This window comes from Capricornis sumatraensis, chromosome 2 (genome assembly GCF_032405125.1).
Source record: "Capricornis sumatraensis isolate serow.1 chromosome 2, serow.2, whole genome shotgun sequence".
Classification (NCBI taxonomy): Eukaryota; Metazoa; Chordata; class Mammalia; order Artiodactyla; family Bovidae; genus Capricornis; species Capricornis sumatraensis.
Window position 1 is genome coordinate 131,014,737 of NC_091070.1, and position 17,551 is coordinate 131,032,287.

Consider the following 17,551-nt stretch of genomic DNA (forward strand, 5'->3'; position numbering starts at 1 on the left):
TTAATGTTCTGAAGGATTGCCAAACTTTTCCAAAGTGGCTGCACCATTTTACATGGCACCATCAATGTATGAGGGCTCTGACTGCTTCACATCCTTGCCAGCACTTGTCACTGTCTACTTTTTTTTGGTTACAGCCATTCTAGTAGGCATAGAGTGGTCTCTCACTGTGGTTTTGATGCTCATTTCCCTAATGACTCAAATTCACAAGGCTAACTTGTCCTCCTGGCCCTCAACTTTCTCCTTTAAAGCAAAGGTGAGCACTCCCTCTTTTACACCACCACTGAACCTTGTATGTCTCTATTAATAACAATGAAAACTATCATTTTGGGCCACCATGTGCCAGACATGGATTTGTAAGCACTTTACATGTATTAACTTGTATACGCAGAACCACCTTAAGAGGTAGGTACTACTATCATTCATATTTTGTATTATTAGATGAGAAAACAAACATTTAAAAAACTCATCCAAGGTTACACAGATGGGATTCAAACTTGCTCTGTCTCCCTGTACATTTAACTACTAACACAGGATGGCACCTACCAGCATATATTATAACCATCAGTTTCCTGTTTTAGACTGTAAACTTTGAGGGTAAGACGTGTCTTACTCTTCATTTTTTCATACCAGGTACCAAGGAAAGCACTGGGCATATAGAAGGTGCTTAAAAATATTTATTAATCTAACAATGTTTGCTAAATCAAATGTAAAACTTAAGGGAAGGGACTATGTTTTTGAAGAGGGGCTGTAAGAAAAAACTGTTTCATCAGCAACTGAGTGAAGAATCTACTAGATTGTGATGATAAACATCTTATTAATGACAGAGAAGGGGGAGGCAATGAGGGATGAGTAGGATGGAACATCCTGGACATCTTTTACAAAATACACGTGGCTAGGCTCATCAAAATCTCAGGACCTATGCATTTTAAAAATGTTCCTCAAATGATTCTGATATTACTAATACCCTACTATCTCAGTTGAGAATCAATGATATAGGCAAACAATATGGTGGATTTGCTTAGTATTTGTTCATATCAGTTAATAAAGAATCTTGAATGGTCACTAATGTTAAATCTAAGCAATTAACTTGGGAGAAGCTCATAATGAATCAAAGATCTAATACTGACTTGGCCTTAAATACTAGAAAACAATCCAATTTACAAATTAAAACCTTGCACCCATAACAAAGTTATTCAATCCCTTCTCCCAACAATTTCATACTTTCTATATAAGCAGCAAGAGAAAAAAAAACCTCAACATTTTCAAAATGGCCAGATGTTTTATTAAGATTATTCATATCTTTACAGTGACAAAAATTAGACAGTCTCTGTTGATTTTCAAAGTTCAAACTCACTTTTATTATTTCAGCATATAAATCTCACAAGTTATTCTTAGAAGATAGAGGTAAAAGTTCTACCTGGTTTTGAAGACCCAGTATCAGCCTGTCCTAACTGCTTTTTCCTTTTGGCTTCCTCCACTGGATTTTCAAACTGGGTTTTCTGGTTAAGGTGACTGCAAAATGTAGACAAATATGCATTTCAGTTTAATGTGAAAGAGTTACATATTTTAAAATAGACTCTCGTATCATTCCATCATCACACGTTAAGGGACAAACACGTATCCTTATGCTATGGAACCCAGAGAGGCTGACAAGTCATGGAGGAAGAGCTTTTCAGCAGCTAAAGAATGACCCACAGAAGACGCCTAGAAGTCAAAGTTGCTGAAATGTTTCATACAGCTTCTCTATAACCATTTCTAATATTGCTAACAGCTTTCAAAACTATAAATGAAGCCCTCATATGTGATATAGCTAGAACTATTGGCAATTAATCAGTTTTTTTTTTAAGGCAGTTAATAGTAGGAGGGTTTCAAGTTTCTCTGAAGTGAAGCAGCTGTGAAGACACTTTTGAAGAAATCTGAGTACAGATGTCTTCTAGAATTTTACTATTATTTTCCCAGCTGACTCACCCACATCAATTTACATCAAAAAAGCAAAGTGACTTGCTTTTATCAAACTGTTATCACAGACCAACTCTTTTACAGTTAAATTGCTTCAAAATTATATAATAACTAATTACATAATTATAAGTTCAACTCTTTTTGACAATTTAGGAATAATCATAACTAACTCTTTGAAAGCATACAAGTCTGTGGTGGAAATCAGAAAAGTATGGGGAGGCGAGAGGCAGGCCATTAGATGACAGTATTCAATACACTATGGCGAGAGTATGTCTCACAGAAGAACTGAGCATTGGTTAACCTGGCAAGCCAGTTAACTGTAAGTGAATTAAGAACGCAACTACTATACGAAAGACATTTAAGACTGCAAATAGGTCTAATACAGAAACAAGGGGGAATTATATTCTAGTACTTCTACACTGCAAACACATTTCAGCCAATTGAAATTCATTTCCCAGCAGAATCCATTCTAACAAGAAGTGACATTACTAAATATCAACAATTAAACATTAAATCATGAGAATTTCAGATTATGATTGTCTTTAGATAAGCTGAATATTACAAAATCTATACACAAATAGTCATACAACTTGGGTATTTTCTTTGCCACTTGTGACCATTAATGGGGATGGAGGAGGGGTCGACAGGGAGAAAAAACCCTTACAGCAAGGTCCCCTAGCTTCCGAGTATGCTTCTCTGTGCCTTTTAGGCTTCTAGTGCGTTATCAACCCTGCAACAGATGCAGGCATTCAGTTTCAGAGCTCTAAATATGGCAAGTTCTATGTGACATTCTTTGGGTTCTGATTTCACTAAAACTCAAGTATGCTTCTGCTTCTTACTATGAGAAAGGATCTTATCAACTGAGTTAACTGTTTAATCTTCCATGAAAATGAAAATCTTTGGTGTTAAGTTAGGTACCATTTTTAAAGTTATTTATTATGTACTGATAATTTACATATTCTTGAAAAAACAAAACTAGAAACTGACACTTCGAAAAGAATAAACCTGTTTAGAAAGAACCTTGGCTTACTTGAACGTCATCAGTTAGAATGACTCACTTTGCCGCCCAGGCATTAATACATAGAAAGGAGTAATTTATATTTATACTCTTTGTAATGTGTGGGAGAAGAGAGTAGAAGAATGCAAATGAGTAATCCCTTTCCTGAAAAGTCTTTGACAAAAGAGTGTAAGATTTTAGAGAAAAGAGTAATTGCATCTGTCACCTTAGACTACCTAGATTAAAATGTCAACCAAAAAACAAAACAGTAAAAACACTCTCCCTTTCCTTTAGTTACTTATACCCATAGTATTATTAACATGTAACAAATTTTGTTTTCTGTAAAACCAGCTATGGGAAGGGAAGAGAACATAATAGGTTATCAGAAAAAGTAAACAACAGTAGCAAACAAGCCTGATTAAATAGATAATATATAATTTGAAATTTCATCTCTATTAAAATTTTGTATAAACATATGAGAATTCATCTCCACAAACAAAATCATTATCCTTCATGAAAAGTTAAGATATGAAAAGCAGATGCATATTTTGACTGTGTCATCTAACTGTAGGAAGGCAATTAAAGAATACAATAAGACAACATTTCTAAAGATATGTGCATTCTTATGGAAGGCCTGCCATTAAATTTTGGGAACAATTTTATTTCCAAAAATAAATTAATCCATTTCAGAATCTCATCTTCTAAAATAAATGCTTACCCCAAAAACCTGCCATTGCAGTTGGTGTTACTACTATAAGGCTCTTGCCAAGAGCAATCATTGCGCCATCTGGTTTGACAAACTAAGAGAGCCAGAGAGTAGCCATTCAAGTAACAGCTTTTTATCTCCATCAGTAAACTCACTGCAGATTACTATAGTTGAGATTCAAAGCCTAACTAGTCTGGGAATCAAGCCACACTTCAGAACTCGGCTGATTCCATACTAATGTGCATCTTGAGTACAGCCTGCTCTTTCTTAATCTAATAAATTACCCTCCAGTAAAATGAGCTCGTCTGGGAACTATCATACAAAATCACATCGCTGCCACTGCTGTTGCTTCTAATCAGGCTGCTTCACATGCCTCCATGACAGCTGGGAGCAGGTCACTTCAGGACTGCCCTAAAGTTGCTTCAATATTAGTACATCCTTGTTTAATGAGAACCAGATCATTTAGCGCAAGATTTTATAACAGGCAAATGAATTTCACCTCTTGACCATGCATTCACATTTGTTGGAATGGATACTAAGAGAATGAGAATCATTATCTCAGAAATGTTCAGCAGTGTTAATGGCAAATAATAGTTGATGGAAGCCCAATTTGAACAGACTAACTATTAGGGGGAAATTTACCACAAATTCTTTTCAGCTAGCCTTCAAATATTCCTTTGATTTGAAAAACGGTTTTTTTTTTCTTTTAACTAAATATACTTTAGAAAAAAGTAACAAAAGAACTGCTGTATACTTCTCACATCATAGTATCAGAAAGATATGAAATAAAATTAACATAACCTTTCAATGGAGCTGTTAAACTATAGATCTAAGGGTCAAACTGAGTTATTTTTCTTAGGGTATAGGTTAGACTTTAAGAAATCATTCCAAAAATCTCCCTAAGCCCAGTGACTCAAGTAACAGCTACACACTAGTATAAGAACTAGCATTATAACAGGAATCAGTTATTCACTTTAGGGAAGTGGCATTCATTTATGCCAACAAATGATGAAAAACTAATCAGCAATCATGAAAACAGAAGAGGTTCGTGTTCACCATATTTCCAGGTAATAATATTTTGCCTTCACTACCTTGGCAGATGGTGCAGACTCCTAGTTCCCAAGTTAATAGTAACCTCTCTGATCTAATGATTTGTCTGGTAGTAGATGACTGAGGTCAAAATTCTATCTATATCATCTGGAAAGAGAGCAATCCCAATGATCATAACAATGTAGCAATTAGATAAATGAAGAAAAGGGAAAGAAAAATCAGAAGTTGATGTTATCCTAATTTCTCTGGCTGACATAGGCAGGTGTTTGATCCTCTATTCCAACACAGATTTACGTTTAAATTTAACTATAACAGCTGTGTCAGAAGCAACCTCCACCTCCAAAAAGAAAACTAAGTTTTCTTTGATTAACTCCTTAAAAAAGAGAACAGTTGTAATCATGTACTTGAAAACTTTGGATCACTCTGATACAATGCCCTTAAAGTCCTTTCATGGCCTTCAGAATCACGCAGGTGTGCTGTTGAAAGTGACCTTACTCGTTCACCTTTCGTTTTCTATCCACTACTTCTCTTTCCAGAGGCCGGAGCAGTACTGATGACATCTCCAGCTATTAATCATCTGAGCAACATACCCTAGCTCTCTATCTTCACTTCAAAACCAACCTCTACGGAGCACAGAATCAGGAAAGCAAATGCCCACTGTCCTGACCTTCTCATCCCACTGGTGGCAAAACCTGAAAGCGGGATTGCAGAAGCGTAAGGTACTTCATTCACTCCCTAAAACTGTGCAATGAAAGGGAAACATCTGGGAAAGCATAAACTGAGGTAACACACTTACTCAACATAGTACGTCCCATATTGAGGGTCCTCTATTTTCTCCCAGCCGTAAGGAAGTTCTGCAAATTAAAAAGAAAAGAAAAGAAAAGAATTGAGTGAAATGCCAGTTTCAAAACCAACAAGAAAGGAATTTACCAAGTGAATTCCTGTCTTTTATTTCATTACACTGATATTTGGGAGACGAAAAGGTAAGAACTCACTTTCAAAATACCAACACAGTTTGACTCGAGTGGCTTCTTCAATAACTAGTAAATGTCTTAGCAAGTAATCAGAAGCAGAGAACAAAAGACAACATTAAACTCGAAGGTGTTTATTTGAATCATGAGTCATAAAAATGCTAGGTATTTAAAAAATAACCTGGTATAATTATTTCATTTAAATAGCTTTATAGCACATGATGTGAGACACAGCCTGCAAATCAATAACAAGCAGCAACTGCTTGTTAATTTTTTCACTATGATGCAAAGGAATTGTCGATTATTTCTGTTATCACATTCTAACCCACTTCTCTCCACAGAAAAGTCCAGTCTTGGATTTAAACCATTTTAAGTGGGTAATTTAGATTTGCTTAAAATCTAAGAAAATACCTACTTTCTCTTGAAATAACAAGATCTAAGTGTCTGAAGGAAAACTACACAGTGCCTTGTGTAGAATCTCTATTTGTGTATGGTCACAAAGAAATATCTTACATAGAATTATTATGTATTATTGCAAGTAAAGGTGACCAAGAAAATATAATCAGAAAAATTAAAGGTAGTTGAATTTCTGATAGCCAAAAAAGAAAAAAAACTTTGGTCTTTTCAACATAAACTGACCCTGTCAAGAAAGAATCCTCTTTCCCTCCCACTCTGTCTGTTTTCCAAGGTAAGGCTGCTGAAGAATCCTTTTATTAGTCAGACATGGTTTAAGTTGGCAGGAGTGTTCCTAGCAGGTGGTTTTTATTGCTAGCAATTATACACAGGAGCTCAGCAAGAAGGAAGTTTTTTAAAAAATCTACAGTTGTACTCTATGATGACCACTCTTTGATTCTCAATTTCTTGTAGACTGTGTTTCTGCTATAGTGAAACACAGACACATATGCATACATATACAAATGACACATGCTAGGCAGCAAACAGGCTTAGAAAATATCAAAGAACTTATTAATTTCATATCATTAAGCTGCAGTACAATGTATCCACTTTGTAAGAAAAAACCCCATTGAACCTGATAAACAGTACAAACCGTTATGCTCTAATAAAAAGTATTATTCCACATTCAGGAAAAAAGAAGAGAATAGATGACCAGCCTCCTAATGAAAAGCTCTGAATCATCTCCACCCCTTTTTCCCCAGCATAGTTCTCTGCCTATGTATATAATATTAACTGGTAGTTTTGAAGTCTGGTGAGCTTTTGTGGTTTTCCTTTGAAAAAATCTGGTTGAAATGTCTGAGATGGAAAAGATAAGAATAGCTGAAAAGTAACTACTATGTGAAAACAGATCAAAACAACTGAGAAGAACTGGGATATACTTCAGTTCACTTTGATCCTCCACAGCTACAAGGCAAACAATCATCAATTAAGTACAATATTTTATGACTCATGTTAACAGAAAAAAGAACAAAGAGCATCACTCATCACCCAGTTCTACAAGGGTTAAGTTGCAACCCACTGCATCCTGAAAGCAATTCGGGATGAAAAAATAAAACAGGATGAGGTGCTCTGTGCTTTGGATAAATGGGTCTTAGATAATCAGATGCATTATTGAAGGAAGAATTTCAATGACCCCAGTGACTTTTCTTCCCATACACAGAAAAGTACTAAGACCATTAACTTGAGATATCTATCTGTTCTTTGTGATTAGCAGTAATCTTTTACTAAAATGTATGCTTGACTACATAGATATCCTAACCAAAAAGTTCATATACATCCTGGCTCCTCTCCTAGCTCTTGGAACAGATCCTCGGAGTTGCTGAGTGCCTGTTTCCTGGGGCATGGTCCTTAGTTAGACCCTAAATAAGAAAGCTCACAACTCTCCTTCATGTTGTGTGTTTTTCTGCAAGTCAACACGAAGCAACTGCTACATGAATAAAAGTATTTGTTGGATTGTATGAACAAGGAAACTGTGAAAAATGCTCTATAATAATATTACCAAAGCAATATCATGGAGAATTTCCTATGAGAGAGAGTTTTCTTTAATAGAAATTTTCTTGAAATAGCATGGGAACTCAACTGTGCTATGTAAGGATGAATTCTACAATGGTACCACACCTGGATTTATGCTCTGTGAGAATTTTGGAGAATTTAAGCAACTATAAATTCAAGGGATTAGCATTAAAAAGCAGAGCCATTACTTTGCCAACAAAGGTCTGTCTAGTCAAAGCTATGGTTTTTCCAGTAGTCATGTATGGATGTGAGAGTTGGACTATAAAGAAAACTGAGTGCTGAAGTACTGATGTTTTTGAACTGTGGTGCTGGAGAAGATTCTTGAGAGTCCTTTGGACTGGAATGAGATCCAACCAGTCCATCCAAAAGGAAATCAGTCCTGAATATTCACTGGAAGGACTGATGCTGAAGCTGAAACTCCAACACTTTGGCCACCTGATGCAAAGAACTGACTCATTTGAAAAGACTCTGATGCTGGGAAAGATTGAAGGCGGGAGGAGATGGTTGGATGGCATCACCAACTCAATGGACATGAGTTTGAAAAAGCTCTGGGAGTTGGTGATGGACAGGAAAGCCTGGTGTGCTGCAGTCCACAGGGTCGCAGAGTCGGACACAACTGAGCGACTGAACTGAACTGAATAAGGCAACTATAGAGATAGTTGAAATATTGCATTTGCTCCCTGAAAAATTCACTAAGAAGGATGTATTAATGCCTAATAAGAAAAAAGATCAACAAATATATATTTCGGTGTTAATGTGGAAGTTGAGTCAGCATTTTAGTTAGCACTTAAAGAAGCAACTAACAGATAGAGTACAGTCTTTTCTTTAGGAGAGTAAAGAAAGTGAAGTCGTTCAGTCGTGTCCGACTCTTTGCGACCTGTGGACTATAGCCCACCAAGCTCCTCCATCCATGGGATTCTCCAGGCAAGAATACTGGAGTGGGTTGCCATTTCCTTCTCCAGGGGATCTTCCCAACCCAGGGATCGAACCAGGGTCTCCCACATTGCAGGCAGACGCTTTTAACCTCTGCACCACCAGGGAAGCCCTTTAGGAGAGTAAACAAATTGCTAATTTATCTTCTGGATTACTCTTAGCAATCACTTTAAACCTTCACATGTGATAAGATCAGACAGGTTTTTGCAGGGTAGATTCACGCAGTTAAGGAAGTGATTGTTGCTTGCCCACTTAAACTAAAGGTAATAAAACCTAGACTAAAATACCTAACAATTTTATACACTATCCAGTGAGTCAATTCATTTACTGAATTTCTCCCTTTTCTTTCCTTTTTTTCCCTTTCTTCCTCCTCTTCCTCCCCTCTCCTTCCTTATGCAAAAACAAAAATTAGAAACACAGTTCTTGACATCAAGGAGTTCATAGTGGAAAAGTGAAGACAAAAGAGAAACGATATAGTGAAATAGAAAGTGTGAAGGCGTTAGTTGCTCAGTTGTGTCCAACTCTGCAACCCCATGGACTATGGCTTGCCAGGCTTCCCCATCCATGGGATTTTCCAGGCAAGAATACTGGACTGGGTTTCCCTTTCCTTCTCCAGGGGATCTTCCCAACCCAGGAATTGAACCTGGGTCCCCTGCATTGCAAGCAGACACTTTACTGTCTGAGCTATCAGGGAAGCATAATAATGAAACAAACAAGCTTTTGAGGGAGAGCTGAGGAACACCACCACTTGCTTGGTAAAACAGTTATCAGAAAAGTATTCTAGAAGACAGTGACGTTTGAGCAGTCTTAAAGAATGAGTTGGGATTGGTGAGAGGGAGGCCATTTCACTGATCAAAGAGCACTGAGGCATTAAAAATGGCTGGCATTTTCAGTAATTACAAATAATTTATAGGACTAGAGTGAAGTATGTATGCCGGGGGCTTGTCTTATAATAGGAACCAAAACACATTTCTGGAGTGCTGGGTTAAGGAGTTTGGCCTTTATTTTGATGATGATGAAACTGATTAAACTGGACTGTGACATGATTAAATTAGATTTGGGGATGTTATGGGTAACAGTAATAAAGGATGAAATAGATGGAGTGGAGTGAAAATAAAGGCAGGCAAATAAGAAAATCATTAATAGCCTAGATAAGAAATTGTGAAGGCTGGAGCTAAGGCACTGGTAGTGGGAATACAGAGAAAGAATGGATAATAGAGACAAGCAAGTTGAAGCAACAGAACTTAATGACTAGCACGAAGATTGTGGGAGGGGAGGAGGTCAAGATGATACCCAGGTTAATGGCTATTTAAGCATAAATATGATACATTATACAATATTTATTGGATACCTATGGAAACAGCTGTGAGAAGAGGAAAGAAGTGTTAACTTGGATTTAGAGGCATTTAGCAGACAGATATCTGGAGGAGGAAGTGGCAACCCACTCCAGTACTCTTGCCTGGAGAATCCCATGGAGAGAGGAGCCTAGCGGGCTACAGTCCATGGGGTGGCAAAGAGCTGGACACGACTAAAGTGACTGAGACAGCACAGGAGACAGATCATAAGAAAAAAAATGAGGAGCATCCCTGGACACTTAAGAGATGGCGTATTTTTTAAAGTCAGAATTGATAGAACTTGATACTTAGCTGCAATGAAGAAGACAGGGTGAGGAAAAAGTTGAGGATGATAACCAGTTTCAGGCTCACAGAACTGGGAGGATGTAAGGTCAGCTGGTGACGGCAGGAAGTGCACGTATACAAAAGACTTAACTCAGTTTGGAAGTTGTTGCATTTGAGGGGCTATGCAACATCCTTGTAGAGATACCTAACAATTTCTTGGAAATATGAACCTGGTCCTGTTCTCAAAAGAGAAACAGAGGAAGATAAAAGATCTGGGAGACACTGCAATTAAAGCTATGGCAGTGGACAAAATTACTGAGGTAAGTTGTGAATAGAAAAGATGGAGAACAGAAGCTTAGGAGCATTACCAATTTAAGGAGCAGAGTAAGTAAGAATGGGGGAATGGAGTCAAAGAAGATAGACGAGGAGAGCATGGTCAACATGAACAAATGCTTTATAAAGCTGTCAGGACTGGAGTTAGGGGCTAAAAGGAGTCCACTAAATCTGGCAATCAGGCAGGTGGTTATGGGTAACATTAAGAAAAGCAGTTTCACTAGAAAGGTAGAGGGCAAAATTCAGCATGCTGCTGCTGCTGCTGCTAAGTCGCCTCAGCCGTGTCCGACTCTGTGCGATCCCATAGACGGCAGCCCACCAGGCTCCCCAGTCCCTGGGATTCTCCAGGCAAGAACACTGGAGTGGGTTGCATTTCCTTCTCCAGTGCATGAAAGTGAAAAGTGAAAGTCAAGTCGCTCAGTTGTGTCCGACTCTTCACAGCCCCATGGACTGCAGCCCATCAGGCCCCTCAGCCCATGGGATTTTCCAGGCAAGAGTACTGGAGTGGGGTGCCATTGTCTTATCTGAAAATTCAGCATACTGCAGTATTAAAGAGTAAATTGTGGAGTCCTTAAGAAATAGCCTTCTTGTTTTGTTTTGGAAACTCAGTTGTTTAAAAAAAAAAAAAAGCAGTTTGAGAACTCTGGAAGAGAAGATAGGAAAGACCTAACCATATTTTCCTATTTTAAAACCTAAGGCATCTTCCCCGTGCCAAAAGTTGACTCAAAAAGCAAAACTATTTCTGGCATATCAAGCTGCTTGATTGGTTCTAAGGCCCATGAAATTATCATTCCTCTTCTCCAAATAGCAATTTTCTTATTTAAATATATAAATTATAATTGTTTTCTCATTGTGGAGCTCTATTCAACTGATAATTTTCTTTTAACATTCTCTAAATTCTATAAAGGTATCAACATGAACACATTTTAATAAAAATGTCTTTAGTAAAAAATTTAATCTTTCTTTCATCATAAGAGAAAAGTACTGAGCTGAAAGTAAAATGGATTCCTGATGTTGAATTTTTAAGATAACCATTTAATTAACACATTAATTATTTTGAGTGGAAGAAAAACATGTATACTCATTAAACCATCAGATATGGTATAAAAACACAGGTTATCAATAGCAAAAGACTGGGGGGGAAAGGGCAAGTTTTAGGAACTGTAAAGTTTTTCTAGATCTTAAATGTTCAGCAAAAGGCAAACAATATCTTAAACTATAAAAACTTACATTTAACATGCTGTTATTACTATCCCCTTTACTAGCATCTACTCTGTGCAAGATACTATGGAGACTACAATGTAAGTTAGATATAGTATAGTCTGCAAATAGCCCATTGTAGGGCTATTTCTCCCCTATTCAGAGAAGAGACCAAGTATATGGTAAATGTGGTAACGACTGGCTGGGGATAAAACAAATAGGCTCCAGGTTCCAAATTTTGGGGTCCCCAAAGGGAAACAAAAATGCAAAAAAGCTGTTTGGGAAGGCCCTTACAAATAGCTGTGAAAAAAGAGAAGTGAAAAGCAAAGCAGAAAAGGAAAGATATAAGCATCTGAATGCAGAGTTCCAAAGAATAGCAAGGAGAGATTAGAAAGCCTTCCTCAGCAATCAGTGCAAAGAAATAGAGGAAAACAACAGAATGGGAAAGATTAGAGATCTCTTCAAGAAAATTAGAGATACCAAGGGAACATTTCATGCAAAGATGAGCTCGATAAAGGACAGAAATGGTCTGGACCTAACAGAAGCAGAAGATATTAAGAAGAGGTGCCAAGAATACACAGAAGAACTGTACAAAAAAGATCTTCACGACCCAGATAATCTTGATGGTGTGATCACTCACCTAGAGCCAGACATCTTGAACTGTGAAGTCAAATGGGCCTTAGAAAGCATCACTACAAACAAAGCTGGTGGAGGTGATGGAATTCCAGTGGAGCTATTTCAAATCCTGAAAGATGATGCTGTGAAAGTGCTGCACTCAATATGCCAGCAAATTTGGAAAACTCAGCAGTGGCCACAGGACTGGAAAAGGTCAGTTTTCATTCCAGTTCCAAAGAAAGGCAATGCCAAAGAATGCTCAAACTACCTCACAATTGCACTCATCTCACACGCTAGTAAAGTCATGCTCAAAATTCTCTAAGCTAGGCTTCAGCAATACGTGAACCATGAACTTCCAGATGTTCAAGCTGGTTTTAGAAAAGGCAGAGGAACTAGAGATCAAATTGCCAGCATCCACTGGATCATGGAAAAAGCAAGAGAGTTCGAGAAAAACATCTATTTCTGCTTTATTGTCTATGCCAAAGCCTTTGACTGTGCGGACCACAAGAAACTGTGGAAAATTCTGAGAGAGATGGGAATACCAGACCACCTGACCTGCCTCTTGAGAAACCTATATGCATGTCAGGAAGCAACAGTTAGAACGGGACATGGAACAACAGACTGGCTCCAAATAGGAAAAGGAGTGCGTCAAGGCTGTATATTGTCACCCTGCTTATTTAACTTCTATGCAGAGTACATCATGAGAAACGCTGGCCTGGAAGAAGCACAAGCTGGAATCAACATTCCTGGGAGAAATATCAATAACCTCAGATATGCAGATGACACCACCCTTATGGCAGAAAGTGAAGAGGAACTCAAAAGCCTCTTGATGAAAGTGAAAGAGGAGAGTGAAAAAGTTGGCTTAAAGCTCAACATTCAGAAAACTAAGATCATGGCATCTGGTCCCATCACTTCATGGGAAATAGATGGGGAAACAGTGGAAACAGTATCAGACTTCATTTTTTTGGGCTCCAAAATCACTGCAGATGGTGATTGCAGCCATGAAATTAAAACACGCTTACTCCTTGGAAGAAAAGTTATGACCAACCAAGATAGCATATTGAAAAGCAGAGACATTACTTTGCCAACAAAGGTCCATCTAGTCAAGGCTATGGTTTCTCCAGTGGTCATGTATGGATGTGAGAGTTGGACTGTGAAGAAAGCTGAGTGCTACAGAATTGATGCTTTTGAACTGTGGTTTTGGAGAAGACTCTTGAGAGTCCCTTGGACTGCAAGGAGATCCAACCAGTCCATCCTAAAGGAAATCAGTCCTGGGATTTCTTTGGAAGGAATGATGCTGAAGCTGAAACTCCAGTACTTTGGCCACCTCATGAGAAGAGTTGACTCATTGGAAAAGACTCTGATGCTGGGAGGGATTAGGGGCAGGAGGAGAAGGGGACGAGAGAGGATGAGATGGCTGGATGGTATCACCAACTCGATGGACATGAGTTTGGGTGAACTCCAGGAGTTGGTGATGGACAGGGAGGCCTGGGGTGCTGCGATTCATGGGGTCACAAAGAGTCGCACACGACTGAGGGACTGAACTGAACTGAAAGGGAAATGCAGGTTACTATGTAGCTCAGTTGGTAAAGAATCTGACTGCAATGCAGGAGACCCATGTTCCATTCCTGGGATGAGAAGATCCCCTGGAGAAGGAAAAGGCAACCCATTCCAGTATTCTGGCCTGGAGAATCCCATAGACAAAGGAGCTTGGCAGGCTACAGTCCATGGGATCGCAAGAGTCAGACACAATTTAGTGACTACATCACCACCATAGGGAAATACAGGTGATTTTGCAAAGGCATATCCAGTAATAGGGGTGGGGGAGTAACTTTTGGATTAAAACGCTTTCAACATCCCTGGAATACTGAGTGCAACTTTGGTTGCTCTATCTTATGAACTGAAGTGGTTTGCCATTCCCTTCTCCAATGGACCACATTCTGTCAGACCTCTCTACCATGACCCGTCCGTCTTGGGTGGCCCCATCCGGCATGGCTTAGTTTCATTGAGTTAGACAAGCTGTGGTCTGTGTGATCAGATTGGCTAGTCGTCTGTGATTGTGAGCGCAGAAGAACTGATGCTTTTGAACTGTGGTGTTGGAGAAGACTCTTGAGAGTCCCTTGGACTGCAAGGAGATTCAACCAGTCCATCCTAAAGGAAATCAGTCTTGAGTATTCATTGGAAGGAATGATGTTGAAGCTGAAACTCCCAATATTTTGGCCACCCAATGTGAAGAGCTGACTTATTTGAAAAGACCCTGATGTTGGGAAAGATTGGGGGCAGGAGGAGAAGGGGATGACAGAGGATGAGATGGTTGGATGCCATCACCGACTCAATGGACATGAGTTTGGGTAAACTCCAGGAGTTGGTGATGGACACGGAGGCCTGGAGTGCTGCGATTCATGGGGTCGCAAAGAATCGGACACAACTGAGCAACTGAACTGAACTGAACTGATCTTAAGCACGATACAATTAAGATCACCATGTAATGTATTCTCCACTTTTGAGAGTGAAAGGAGACACTATTATTAATTACACTGGGACAGTAGGAATAAGAAGGATTAGTCCTTCACCAACCAAGGTATACAGTCACCCATAATGTAAAGAGCTTTAGGGGAACACACTTTTTCAGAGAATCATTTTCAATTTCCTGTGCCCCTCTACTTTGTTCTCCAAGGAAGAAAGAATGTCTTATTTAACAGGCGAGTTTTAGAGAATGAATTCAATGTGTTTGGCTCAGGGCCTTTTGGGTCCTCCTGCGGTTTCAGATGCTAGCCTGCCTGCAGAGAGGGTGCTGTCTGGTCTTTTGCCATATCTGCCTTGTGGGAGAAGCCAAACAACTGAAACAGAGGCTGGAGATTGAGTGCTTAAGTCTCCCTCTGGTAGGGGTGAAATATTAGTAAGCCCAATATAGGTGTGGCGCTAAGCTGTGTTCACTCATCAGATGGTATTCTAATCTCATCTTTGTTTCCTATGTTTTACTTCTCTATTGACTCCTCACTAATGAATGAAGATGGATTTTTCTCTTTTCTTTTTCTGGCCATGAGCCATGTGGGATCTCAACCTGCCACACCAGGGACTGAACGCTTGCCCTCTGCATTGGAAGTGTGGAGTCTAACCACTGGACCACCAGGGAAGTCCCAAGACAGAATTATTATTTTTTGCTTCCCCCAGAACCCTAAGGAGATTAAACATTATTTTCAAGAAGGATGTCCGAAGGATAGGGTGGCTTCTTTCCTTCTTTTCCTCCTCCTTTCCTTCCAAGCATTTAAGTCTCAACTGAAGGGATATATAGATAAGACAGAATTACTGCTCTTACAGAGTATAGGTATCTAGTAACAATGCAATGTCGTGGGTGCTACAATAGAAACATGCTGTGCACAGAGGCAAGAACACCTAATGCTGACCTGGAAGAGAATAGCAGAGGAGGCTACAAAAATTATACATTTGAGCTTAAAAGGATAAGCAGGTATAAGCCAAGTGGACACAGGGAACAAGGTTGGTTCCTGGCATAAGAAACAGGCATAACTGGCAAAGATAAAAATATGTCATATTTATGGTATGAAAATACTTTGAGAAAGAAATAAAGAATACAGTTCAGTCACAAAAAATCTTCACTACCCTCCCAAGTAGTCTAGACTTTATTCTGCTACAGTAGGGAGCCATTAACTAAAATGGGGAGAGGTATGAAGGCAGTTGTATTTTAGAAAGAGTAATGGATAATGTAGCTTAACTTTTTTGATCATGTAGTCTCATCAATTAAAAATCTGACCATATACTTCCAAGAGATTTACATATTCATAGACATAGATATACTAATCTACTAACATATACATAATAAGCATATACAAAATAGACATTTAAAAAGGAGATAAAGACTAAATAAACAATTATCCCAATTTTACCTCAACGTGGTTGAAAAGAGCTCTTATGAGGTGTATGAGAAGTGTCAGCTCCCCCATTTTCTCACTGTTACCTTGGGCTTGCATATCTGTATTACCTTTAATCACCAGTGTCTTTGTAGATATCCTTTTAAGCCACATTTTAACTTTGTGTAAATTAAAAACCATGTAACATGGTCTATAAATCCACTTAACTGTGCACAAGTAAACTGAAAAACTTTACAGGGCTCCTGACAAAAGCAAAGGAGTCACCTTCATTCTTCCTTTAAGACACTCTGAGGAGTGTACATGATAATCTGACAAATAGAATGAAGTAGAATACCATTGCCAATCTGTATGTAAAATAGTAGAGAAGTTTAATTTATTTTTTCCCAATAAAAACATGATACTGACATTTTCTTCCTGTACCCAAACTGTTGGAACGCCATCATTTATTTTACAGACCACTGGCATAAAAGATACATTGGAGAACTGTAGGAAAAAAAAAGACCAGAAAAATCCAAATGTGTGGTAGTTAGAGGAAGGGAGAGGATGGTATTTAAAAAAAAAAAAAAAAAGCATGAATAGAGAATAGGGAGCATAGGGAGCTATATGAAAAAGCAAACACAGCAAAATGATCATTATAATATATGTATTCACTGAAAAACTCAGTTTTTCTATATGTTGGAAATTTTTCATAATAATATATTGCCAAAATATAGAAAAAAGAAAGAGCAGCAGGGATTGGAAACTATATAGGGGACAGAGCAAGAGGAGAAGCAGTAGCAAATATGACTCAAAGGATTTTGCCCAGATGATTATAAGGATGGTACCTAAGAGAGAAGGCAAAATGTGGGGACTGTGGGAGAAAGATGCTAAATTCAGTTTTAAATATGTTTATCTGAAGTGCCAGTAGGGCAATCAAAAAGAAAGTCTCAAAAGCAGTAGGGTATACAGAAACAGGATTCAGAACAGAGGACAACACTAGAGATTCAGACAAGGAGACTAGCTACAGTAAGTTGATAGTTAAGGCTATGAAAATAAATACATTCTACAAGGGAAAACAGGAAAAGGCAGAGAACTGTACTGAAACAATCAGCTGGTAGGAAAATGAATGAAAGTGTGACAGGGTTAGTTGTTCAGTCATGTCCGACTCTTTGCAACCCAATGGACTGTAGCCAGCAGGTTCTTCTGTCCATGGAATTCTCCAGGCAAGAATACTGGAGTGGCTTGCCATTCCCTTCTCCAGGGGATCTTTCTGACCCAGGAATCAAACCTGGGTCTCCTGCCTTGCAGGCAGATTCTTTATCATCTAAGCC

General features: G+C 38.6%; 1 protein-coding gene across 2 annotated transcripts in view; it reads right to left on the bottom strand.

The window, feature by feature from the left end:
* The window catches only part of MAGI3 (membrane associated guanylate kinase, WW and PDZ domain containing 3), a 247,806-nt gene that overhangs the window by 52,251 nt on the left and 178,004 nt on the right, over positions 1-17,551 (bottom strand). For both annotated transcript variants that reach the window (XM_068963940.1, XM_068963941.1), the window contains exons 7-8: positions 5,509-5,566; positions 1,418-1,512 (exon numbers count right to left, since the gene is read on the bottom strand). In XM_068963940.1, coding sequence (XP_068820041.1) covers positions 1,418-1,512; positions 5,509-5,566 — 153 coding nt within the window. The remainder of the gene's footprint in view (positions 1-1,417; positions 1,513-5,508; positions 5,567-17,551) is intronic.